The sequence below is a fragment of the Carassius carassius genome, chromosome 25 (assembly GCF_963082965.1).
Source record: "Carassius carassius chromosome 25, fCarCar2.1, whole genome shotgun sequence".
In the NCBI taxonomy this organism is placed as follows: Eukaryota; Metazoa; Chordata; class Actinopteri; order Cypriniformes; family Cyprinidae; genus Carassius; species Carassius carassius.
In genome coordinates this window covers 13,733,171-13,745,446 of record NC_081779.1, presented here as the reverse complement: position 1 = coordinate 13,745,446, position 12,276 = coordinate 13,733,171, and the positions used below count along the sequence as shown (strand labels likewise).

The 12,276-nt window shown below is 35.7% G+C and overlaps 1 protein-coding gene across 1 annotated transcript in view; it reads left to right on the top strand.

Annotated features, from left to right (window-relative positions):
- Positions 1 to 9,933, top strand: part of LOC132104258 (potassium voltage-gated channel subfamily KQT member 4-like) — a 34,910-nt gene extending 24,977 nt beyond the window's left edge. The window contains exons 10-14 of the mRNA XM_059509579.1: positions 3,813 to 4,039; positions 4,523 to 4,622; positions 7,619 to 7,750; positions 7,868 to 8,006; positions 8,757 to 9,933. Coding sequence (XP_059365562.1) covers positions 3,813 to 4,039; positions 4,523 to 4,622; positions 7,619 to 7,750; positions 7,868 to 8,006; positions 8,757 to 8,960 — 802 coding nt within the window. The 3' untranslated portion in view covers positions 8,961 to 9,933. The remainder of the gene's footprint in view (positions 1 to 3,812; positions 4,040 to 4,522; positions 4,623 to 7,618; positions 7,751 to 7,867; positions 8,007 to 8,756) is intronic.
- The last annotated feature ends 2,343 nt before the right edge of the window (positions 9,934 to 12,276 follow it).

The window sequence follows — 12,276 nt, the reverse complement described above, 5'->3', positions numbered from 1 at the left end:
CCTGATTCCTGAATATGTGTGTGCGAGCTCACCAAGCATTTCTCCAGAAACGCTTATTTCTCCACTTATTACTAAGTTACACTTTGTTTTAAAGTGCACGATATTGTCCACAACTAAAAGTGAGCTTAAAGTTGCTCCAAACCTGTGTTATTTTCAGCTGTGGAACACAGAAAGAGATATTAAGAATTGTTTACATTAAGTGTAAATAGGTTCTGGAGCTCTAAAGAACAGTGGTTCATAAAACCTTTCTCCTATATTCCAAGTTTTCTGAAGCTGTACAAAATATTTTATAATTTTGAAAGAGACTAAAATGCAAGTCTTGAGATTTGAAGGCAATGATGGAAAGAAATATTTAGGTGGTGGCTTAAATTTTCACCCTTTCCTCACAAAGCTGTATATTATGGTTTGAAATCTAGCGTAGATGTCTGCATATTACTTTTATGCTATTTTTTAATTATGTGTTTTGTCATTTTTAGAGCTCCCCAGTCCACTTTGGCTTTCATTGAAAAAACAGCCAGGACATTTTTAAAAAAATCTCCTATTTGTTCCACAGAAGAAAGAAAATCATACTAGTTTTAAATTATTAGAAATGAATTTGCATTTCCAGATGAACTTTTCAGTTAAAATTTAAGTTGTTATCTTGAGCTACACTAACAGAGAGAAAATAATCCATATCCACTTATAAGAGCATCATATGATTGGGTTGTATTACATACTAGGCTACTTGCAGTAGCCCGCAATCTCTTGCAAATGCACACTAAAAACAAGTGTAATGTGTGTGTCCTAGCACAGCTGACTAACCCTCACAACCCCTCACAAATCCCTCCCTGTGCCTTGTGTGTCTCTTCAGTCAGCTCGTATCTAAAAAGAGGGGTTTCTTCCGGATTCATACTGGCAGTAAGCAGAGGTATCCATGTGAGATGTGCCTGTGCACACTGGGCACGATCCGTCCCTCCCCTGATGCCTGAAACACTCTGAGCCTTACTGATCCAGTGCAGCTCGACCCATTCAAGGAGATTCGTAATGCCTTGTGTGAAGAAGAGACATTCATAGTCATCATGACTAAATTACATTCCTCATAAACTGTGAAAGACAAAGGCTGCACTAGCTCATTAACCTCAGTGATCTGACCTTTGATCTGTGAGAGGCTGATCAGAGAACAGAGTGCTGTAAATCTCTGCTGAATGCACACAGATGAGGCCTGCATGTGCTCACAGGGCATAGATAAACCATGTGGTCGGGTGTAACTAAAAACCTGAATAACGTTTCTTCATGGTTTATTTCGATATGCATGTCACTTTTACCTAATGGCATGTTTTAGCATTTTGATGCAGGAATATCAAGAGTTCTTGAGTCAGAGCTATTAAACATTTTGTTGGAGAGGTATGCATGTATGAGTCATGCTTAGACTGAGATTTTAATATATTTTAATGTTTAAGCATGTGTTTGTATGCTAAAAGTAATCTATGTAGATTTGTGGGTTGCTAAAATTGGCTCTTGCCAAAGGAAATGCAATGTGGATGATGTTTTTGCCATCTGTGTATGAGATTGAAACAGTATTTCAATTTAAGGCTTTTCCTATTTTAAATAGCTATCATTCTAAACCCTAGTTTATGTTGCATATGTTTCATACGGCTGATAATTTACTTAGGGTTAACAATTAATCCTGGGAGGTTTCACATTGTACATTCCTAAACCCGGGCTTAACATTCTTATTTGCAGAGTCACTGTCATGAATTAAATCAACGCAGCACGTGACCTTTTTACATAAATGCTCTGGCATTGTGCACTTTTAATAGGCAGAATACTATCAAGGATTTTTCTGAATGCACCTTTTGGCCTAAGAATAGAATAGTCTTTTGTTCGCGCCAAATTCATGTGTTTTCCACCATGGTATTTCGTCACCATTTGACATTTTCCCCATAAACTCTGATACAACTCTTTATTCAACGTGCAATGTTTTCGTTACTGTCCAAAGAACATAAACATGAGAAATGAGATAACATCATAACATTCTAACACAGAATCGATTCACACCATACTGTACACGTTTAACACCACAATGTAAATAGTGTGATAAGCCTTTTCCGGAGCAGGGTTTCGTACAGGTAAAAGAGGTGCTGACACTGCTTCGAAATTTCAAGTGTGGAACGTTAAATGTGGGTTTAGAATGACAATATGCAGGGATTAAAAGGTTAATTCACCCAAAAATGAAAACTCTGTCATTAATTACTCACCCTCATGTTGTTCCAAACCCATAAGACCTTTGTTCATCTTAACACAAATTAAAATATTTATTTCTGATGAACTCCGAGAGCTTTCTGACATGTAGTGCAACTGACACGTTCAAGGCCCAGAAAGGTAGGAAGGACATTGTTGAAATAGTGGATGTGACATCATTGGTTCATCCGTAATTTTATGAAGCTTATGAGAATACCTTTTGAGCACAAAGAAAACAAATATAATGACAATTTATTCTCTTTTGTGTCAGTGTTTGACACGCATTCACAAGAGTACTAAGATGCATGCGTGTGATGCTGCTGACGCAGGAGCTGATGTTCTGGCATAGACTGGGCAAAACATGCAAGTCATCTTCAGACATGTTTACGAAAACTGTTTTATGTACAGCTTATGTTCTGCTTGTAAACAAGGCACATCTGGGTTCTACATCAGAACACCAGCTCCTGTTTCAGCTGCACCACCCGCATGCGTCGTGGTACTCATGTAAACCTACATCACATGGGCTATTTTTATGATGTCCTTACCACCTTTCTGAGCCTTGAACGTGTCAGTTGTGTTGCTGTCTCTGCAGTGTTAGAAAGCTCTCGGATTTTATCCAAAACATCTTATTCTGTGTTCCGAAGACAAACGATTTGTCAAGAGTAATTAATGACAGAATTTTCATTTTCATTTTGGGGTGAACTTTAAGTGACGTTTGAAAAGCTCAAATGATGACTAGGACTGTATAAAATGTTACTTTCTAGCATGTTTTCATCAGTTATTAAATATTTTTTTGAATGCCATTATTTTTAATAAAGTTATGGGTTTGGCTTGATTAAACAAAATGTTTCCGCTAGAAATACCTACCTCAGCATGCTTGTGCTTGGTTCCATGGATTCAAAGATTGCTTGTGCATTTCTACTGTTGCTCCTTTTGATGACATGCTACAGGTTAATACACCATCACACCTCATTCAGCTCAAGACATTAAGCTCAATATCTGCTATGCTTTCTTAACTATTTAAATAATAATGCATAGGACTGTATGTACAGTAAAAACATTTTCATGCGTTCTAAAAGTTTGTTCAGTGGAAGATGTAAGCTAGTGTTATAATTCATTTTATTGAAAGTGATGCACTGCAAAAATCATACATTTTGTTTTGTAAATGGAGTAAGAAAAAGGCCATGGGCTGTTAATTATTTTTTATTTTTTAAAGAAAATAAAGACAATAATACTGATGAATAATCTTTTTATTTTGCAGTGTTTTCCAGTTAGCACAATCTGTCCCAACAATATTTAAATATTATGATATTTTCTTAAATGGAAGACAAGGACTTCTCTTTCATGTTAACCATGAAATTATATGACGCTCACACGGGGCAACATATGTCTTTGATTAACCATTTTCCTTCTATGTGATGTCAAAGTTACCATGTAAATTAAACTGATCACCTGTTTTAGATCAATGCCTGTTTTCTAACCCTTTTGTCTGTTTGTCTTCGTTGAAATGTATTCTTACATAAGCAAACATAGTCAAGTTTTTTTTACATTATGGAACATGTTCCTTGTCATTCCTCTAACTTTCTTGCCAGTGGGAAGATTGGCTTCCGTGACCGAATTAGGATGAACAATTCACGCTCCTCTCAGGCTATCCGGAGCAAGGCTTCTCCTTTGCCCCCAGGTAATGTGCGGCGCTCTCCCAGCACGGAGAACATTCCAGAAGCCACCAGCCCCGGCAAGGTCCAGAAAAGCTGGAGCTTCAATGATCGGACTCGATTCCGTACTTCTCTCCGCCTAAAACCACGTCCAGCTGCAGATGGTAGCTATTTCTGACCATATGTTTACCTTCATACAGATATATATTTATAAATATTAAGTACTGTTCAAGAGTTCAAGGTTGGGAAGATTTTTTTCAGTGTTTTTTTAAGAAGTCTCAAATTACAAGTCTGCATTTGTTTGATCAAAATACAGTAAAAACAGTAATAATTTGAAACTTATTGGAAAGCTACATTTTTAGCAGCCATTGCTCCAGTCTTCAGTATCACATGATCCTGTTAAGTTTTCATTTCTTAATCTTATCAATGTTTAAAACAGTTGTACTGTATTTTTCTAAAATACGTGAAACCTTTTTTCAGGATTTTTTAATTAATAGAATTTTCAAAAGAACAGCATTCATTTGCCATTTATTTGATTGCTTGCTAAATAGAATATACCATTTCAAAAAAAAAAAATCTTGCTGTACCCGAACTTTTGAATGGTAGTGTATATTTTGCGCTTCTCATTCTGGACTGATCTCTCATAGTTGAGGGAGTCGGAGAAGAGCACACAGAGGACAAATCTTACTGTGATGTCGCCATGGATGATGTGATACCAGCAGTGAAAACCCTAATTCGAGCTGTTAGGTGAGTCAGGGGTTAAAAACACCACTACAGAGCTCTACAGAGTCCTATATTTCACTTAATGAAATATCAGCATTCTCAGATATTGTCACCATGCATGCCATTCAGTTTGGATGAACAGTTGGTCTTTTGCAAAAGGGACCTTAGTATAGAATCTGCTCCATCAGCCATGACCTTTTCATGATGCGAGTACATCAGTTGACCATTATGGAGACAAAGTGGAGTTAGACTCATAGAGGGCATGGCAACCTTCAGTTGTGGTTCCTACTTCTTGCTTAAACAAGCAGAACATAATAGATGTTCTAAAAATATTGTGAAGTTCTTGCTGAGAAGCGAGTATCCTCTCTCTGATTGGTCAGTGCAGCACAAGCTCCTAGTTCAGTGAGTACAGGATGCGTATGGGTGATTCTTCAGTTAGGGAGACATTGTTGTCCATGAATAAAAATAAAATTTTTTTTTAAAGAAATTAAAAATGCAAGAACTTTTATTCTTTTTTGAAAATGCAAATAGTTTCAAACTTTTTGTCTGTTTTTTTTTTAAGTATTTGAAATATTGCATTTACCTAAATGTTTCTAAAAAAAAAAAAAAGATTTTTTTTAAAGTCAGCATGAAAAGGAAATTGCATTTATTTTGAATGAGAAAATCATCAACACTCCCTCCTGTAATGCATTTTTAAATGTGTTCAAATTTCTACTTTGTACTCTTGTCTGATAATAAAATTTAAATAGATTTTGTGTACAATTTGTCCTACCTTGCACAAACCGCATCTGTGAATGCCACACTTTCTGAGAACAATCTTATCTTCTAGCCTTTCATCCTGACCAGTATACCATGGGTGATTAGGTCACAATGTCCAAACAGATTCTCAAAGCAGAGCTCCAGGTGTGTACATACTCACAGGTGCATCATTTCCTGTTATCTGTTTTACATAGGAGTCCTCGATAAGATTGATGTCTTCAAGGAACAGGCCAATTTTAGCATCACCACAATGCTGAGGTTTCACTTTGGGGGAAGGCCCACAGTTTATCAGTGTTCTGCTGCACAAATGCGTACAGCGTATTATTCAGTCTTAGGACAGAAGAATTTAGAATGCTCTAAGACCAGATTTCCCTCAAATATGCTTTGAGTTACTTTCTGCACAGTTTCTAAAGCAATAAATATAAAACGTTATAAAAAATATATATTTTATTTTGTGTTGTGCTGTATTATTTATTTTCCTGGTTTTGGGGCATGCGTTCAAATGATTGTCATAAATTAAGTATACTTGATTACTCAAAATTCTAAATGAAAGATTCCTCTGTGTTTGAATGTTCTTTTCCATTTATCCTTACCTCAGATAAATTATGAAGGCTGATATTTGTTCATGCAGTTAATCTTAGAGATTCCATCTCAAATGCCTCTGTGGACTGGGGTATTCTAAAGCTGTATAATGATACAGCCATACATTGCATTGCCATCAAGTGAGTGAGTCAGCATTTTAAGGAAACCCTTGGAGGATGGAAATAAATGGGATTTCTTTTTTCCTTTCCTGCTCACCTTCCTCTTTTTCCTTACACTCTCTTTTATCCTTACCTGAGACCCGCCCAGGCAAATATGCAGCTACCTGCAAAATTAGATGATGAAAAAATATATATACAGACCGCAAAAAGCCTGAACTCTAGAGTCATCAAGAAACTTGTTTGTTCTGTGGAGGAGGTTGACGTGTGCTGTGGACCAGCTGTGGACTACTTCTGAAATCTGACTGAAACTGCACCATCACTCGGGAAGAGATGCACAGCTCAACATTTGCTGTTGCACACGCAAGCTGTTTCTGCGATTCAGTTACTCTTTAAAAAAAAAGTACTCCTCAGTATGTAGAAAGAACCAGCACTAGTTTCCCTCACTGCTGGTTGCTAATGAATCTAGAGGATGAGGAAGACGGTTGTCCTGCTTGTGTTCTGAGAACAGATGCTCTCTGTAACTGAAGCTTATCCCAAGTTAAAATACCTGGTAAAGACAGGATATCCTCTTTACTTTGATGGATTACCACAGTGAGTATGACACTTTGAGTAGATCTATTTGTCCATGTTTTCTGTTGAGCCAGCAGGTCTTAATAGTGCACTGTGACAATAATAAGAGGGATCAGGGCTGATTTAAAGATGGCTTAACCTGTCTCTGACTAACAGCTAGGGGAAAAAACACTTTTGGAGAAAAATGAATCACTGTGGCAGTCAAGGGCATCTCTGCTCTTGCTTGGATGCATACAGGAATGTCTAGTACATTTTCAGATGCTTTTTCCCCAGAAAACAATCTCAGAGATTCACTGAATTATCCATCCAATCACAATAATATACACTACAAAGTTACTGTGAAATATGAGGAATTCCTTCTTCCTTAACTTTTAAAGGAAAATATTAAATTATATATATTTGTATTACACACTGCTTACAAATTGGACCCTATGTATCAGTTAGGCGACACCCTTTTTAAAATTGTAAAACGGAAATTAAATTATGAACTATGAAAATTTGTGTTCATATAAACCATTTATTTTATTTTAAACCTGCCATTGTTAAGATATCAGTTTTGGTTTAGTAGTTAAGATATTAGTTTAATAGGACAGAGTAAAACTGAAAATTAGCTTAAATTTATTTGTTTAAAACAAAAAAAACTTTTTTTTTCTTCTTCATTTTCTAAATAATTGTCTTGATTGTCTTAGTAAGACAAAAAAATCTATTTGTCCCTAATTGTAAAGAGATGTCATCATCAGAATAATTACCAGCTGTGAGGTAGGGGATGTGTTCTTTCTCTCTGCACTGACTGTTTATGAGGCACTCATGAAATTGATAAGGCCTCTTTCTGTAATTAATCTTTTTACACGTATTAATCTTATGACTCGTTTCACAGCTGTTTGCAGTATTCCTGTTTTATCTCTTCCTGTAATGCCATGGAGGCTTCTACATCATTCAGCCTACATTCCAGGTCAATCTAATGTTCTTTTGTGTCTCATGTGAATGTAGGATCCTTAAATTCCTTGTGGCCAAGAGGAAATTTAAAGAAACCCTGCGACCATATGATGTAAAAGATGTGATTGAGCAGTATTCAGCAGGACACCTCGATATGCTGGGCAGAATCAAAAGCCTGCAGACAAGGTTTGATCAGTCAAAATAAAATACAGATAAGCCAACATTCCTATAGTTAGGTTTTACTCCTAACACAAATTCATTTCCAAATAAGTCCCATTTAATTTAAAAAATATTTATTTACAGGGTGGATCAGATCATAGGCCGTGGTGCTATTCCATCAGATAAAAAAGTGAGGCCTGAAAAAGGGGAGAAAACTCCTCCTGAACTGGAACAGATGGATGAATTAAGCATGATGGGACGTGTGGTGAAAGTGGAAAAGCAGGTTAGCTATGAATATGAATATCTATCTGTCTATGTAGATTTGTGGGACAATAAGAATTTATGTTTTTGAAAGGTGTCTGCATTTATTTGATCAAAAATACAGCAAAACACAATAATATTAAGAAATGTTATTGCAATATAGATAACAGTTTTCTATATATATAATATATATATATATATTATAATGCCATTTATTCCTGTGATGGCAAAGCTAGATATTCAGCAGGCATTAGTCACATGATCCTTCAAAATTCATTCTGATATGCTGATCTGGTGCTCAAGAAACATATCATCTGTATATTATAAATGACTTTACTGTCACTTTTTTATTTTGATCGATTTAATTCTTCCTTGCAGAACAAAAGTATTAATAAAAAAAATCATGTTGACTTAAAACTTTTAAATGGTAGTGTATTTATCTAGTTAAAATAAACAGTTAAATTAATTTCTACTGAGCTACCTACCACTACCAAATTAAAAAAAAATAAAAATTAGATGCTATTTATTATTAATTGTATCTTTAGAGTTAGTGTGCCAGTGTTAGTGTGCTTAGTTTTGATTTGTCATTGCAGTAATTCATCACCTATCGTGTCTATAGTGCAGCCCATTGGGTTTCACGTAATAGAGTTGTGGTTTTGAAAACTGCTGATATTCAATAATAGTCTAAACTAATTTCCTGAACATTGTCAGATCATCATAAAATAGCACTAGACCTTGTAATTGGACTACATTGTATTTTTTTCCTTCTCAGGTGCAATCAATCGAAAACAAGCTGGACCTGCTCTTGAACTTCTACTCCCAGTGCCTGAAAAAGGGCTCATCCCACTTCACTCTGTCATCCCTGCTGGAACCTGACTTGACCTCTGACTACCACAGTCCCACTGATCAATGCGACCTGTTCCCCTCTGCAAACACCCTTAACATCTCCCACTCAGACAGTGGTAACATGGAATGACCCCCAGAAACACAGGGCAGCAGTCCTACTCTGACTGTAGCATCAGGGCAACTCATCCAAAGGCTAAATACCTCCCTAAACTAACCTAGCACAGTTCCTCTAAACAACTGCTGTTTCCTTGCATGGGTTCATCCTTTGCATAGAGGATGGTGGCTTCTTGTCAAACTTCCAGACTTTTCCTTGCAGACTATGCCCTGATGTTTCACAATATCTGTTTTTTTTTACATGCCTGTAGTAACAGTCTTTCTTCTTTTTATTTTATTTCAACTGATTCAGGAAAGTTTTAGAGAAATATTCTCACATGGATGAATATATTATGAAGGTTTTGTTGAACATTTGGACTTATTCCAGTAGATGTCAGAGTCTTATCTGAAGTGGTCTTCCGAAATATGAGGGGACGAATCTCTTGAATGCTTGATGGTAATTCTTTCTGGAAGTCTCTGTGCCAATATCGTTTCTTGCTTTTATTGAATTTTTGATAATCAATAGGCCCCAAGAGCAATTCTATTTTTCTGTCATTTTTTTCTAATAAGTCAGGGCATTGTGAACTGAATTTGATTTTTGGACTCTCCTTCTCGGCCTTGGCCTTACACTTTGGCCTGATGCAATAGACTCCTTGTGCCACAAGACGTCGTTGAGCTTCTAATGAATGTACTGCATCAAGTACTTTTTCTTTATTTATCACTAACATGTCCTTCAATGAAAACGGCATCACAGATTGCTGTAAAGAACAGCATGATGGACTGACAGAACATGTTTCACCAAAGCATCATCTCCTGTCATTTTGATCTTGCATGGTTCTTCTTGAGACTTCAGGAAGGAAGGAACTTTCAAATGTTAAACCCTCAGGTTTCTTTCCCACATCGCAGAGTCTATTAGGCTTATTGGGTCCTTCTCTTCTGCGATAGCACCCTGCCACTGTATCATTGCTCAGAAGCCCACCGTGCAAAAAAAAAAAAAATTCAAATAAAAACAAAAAATATTATTTGGTGAAATATCCAGCATTAAAATGCATGTTCATAGTTTGAATAGTTCAGGCAAGTTTGTTTTAATTGAGTGGGGTTAGTTATAGAGGCTGTTCATATACCCTTCTCTTTGATCCTCAGCCTCTCTGCCTTGCAGCCCATCTCCTCATTCAGCATGTGCATCAGTTTAACTGCAAACAAATAAAAGGGTCAAAAGTAGACTGTATCTTCTCCCCAAATGAGACTCTCAATTAGTTAAGATTTATTTCACTCAAAAAATTGTGATTTATATCATTCCAAACCTGTATAATGGACCCTTTTCACATTTCTACACTGTACAAGAAATCGTGTAAATAAATAAAAATTATATATATACACACACACACACATATATATATGTATATATATATATATATATATATATATATATATATATATATATATATATATATATATATATATATATATATATATATAACAATGTACTGTACTAGGAATTTTCCATATTTATTTTATACAGGTGTTTTACCCATATTAAAAATTTTGCACTTCATTGGAAATGTCTGTAAAATTACTGGACAATTATTAATACATTTTCCTTTTCCTTTTTTATTTAAATTTGTATACAGTGCAGAGTTCTCAAATGCGTCTCAAAAGTCTTCATAGTTTTTTGCGTTCCCATTTCCCCTAATAGCAGAAGAAAAAAAATCCATGATAGTGTTTCTATGACTTTCCAAAACAGAAAAAAAATATATATATTAAGAGTTTAAAAACGTTGGGTAGAAAGAGAGAAGGATATCTTAGCCATTGTATTAGAAACACTCACACAACAGTTAGCCAGTTTTCAGTAATTTAATGCCAAGGTTATAAAAAAAAGAAAAGTGATGTACAACACTCAAAAAAATTTTTTTAATGAATACATAAAAAGCACTGCTAGATTTACAATAATAGCTGTGGAAATGTGTCATCACAGTCTGTGAAAATGGTCCATTTTCTTTCATCTGTGGAAAATGTTTCTGTGGCTCATACAATGTTAATGAGGACCAAAACAGCAAATCTGACTCTACAGACCTTAATCAGGTTAGACGCCATATTGAATTTAACACGGTTGAAAACGACACTGTAAGGAACAGACTTGCAGTCTTTACAGTGGTCATAGATCATGTCATTTTAAAACTTTTTTATGGTGTTTTTTTTTTTAAGTTGAACAGTCAGTATGTTGTTAAACAACAGTACACTGGTGAAAATACTGTACTTCTATCCTCACAGCCTCATTTTCATTCCTGTAAAAAATTAGATATGGTGCTATACTTTGACTAAGATCTATTAAACCCATACACATTTGAAATAGCATGAGTAAATGTTGACAGAATTGTCATTTTGGGTGAACTATCCCTTTAAGACTAAGATCTTTCAACAGGATATGACCTCACAATGAATGCCTTTTTTGCTACATTCATCATCCTTAATCAATAGGTCAGAGATCCATCCAGCAAGAAGGAATACTTACCATAAATTATTCTTCTGGTTTAATTATTTGAGAATACAAAAGATTCTCACTGTCTCACACATGACCTTAACCCTTAGCCATGTACAGACTCGCCACTACTTTTGAAGAAGTAAACTGGGAGAACTGAGATTAATCCGAGTGACTGAGATGAGCATTGATGCATGATCTCAACATTAATATCTATGCATGCAGTTTTGGAACAGGTTCCAGCTTTATATGACATGCAGTTCACGTAATGGACAGCATGGAGGGGATTGTAAGGAATATAGCACTCCTCAGCCTTACTGACATAGCTAGAGCACACTGACCATGTGTTTACGGTACAACAGTGGACCTAAGAGATCCTTTAGGCCACTTGTCATGGCATTCATTCATCATTCTAATGGACAAAACTGGAGCACACAATTCAAGCAGTATTTTCTACATTTGCTTTTCTCTCGCACCTTCACAAATTTCAATATATGCTTTTGGAAAATCTGATTCTCCTTTCACTACCTTTGTTTCTACTGGACTACATTTGAAAACAATCACTTGTTTCCAGTAGTTCTTGTTTCCTAAGCACACGCTTTCTAGCTTCTCTGTCCCTTTAAACTGAACTCTGAACCTTTCGGGCACTACGTAATACTTTTTTTCCCCCTCATTGACATGATTGGTAAATGCTAATGTGAGAGATAACTTGATGTATATGTATAACTCTGACATGATTGTAAAAAATGAATAAATCCAGATTTTGTTTATGAAAAACAGGTGTAACAGATCTCTGAAAGTAATTAACAGTAATGTAATGCTCATTTGTATATATTTTGATAGTTTGAGTTTGTGAGAGTAAAATCAATATCTT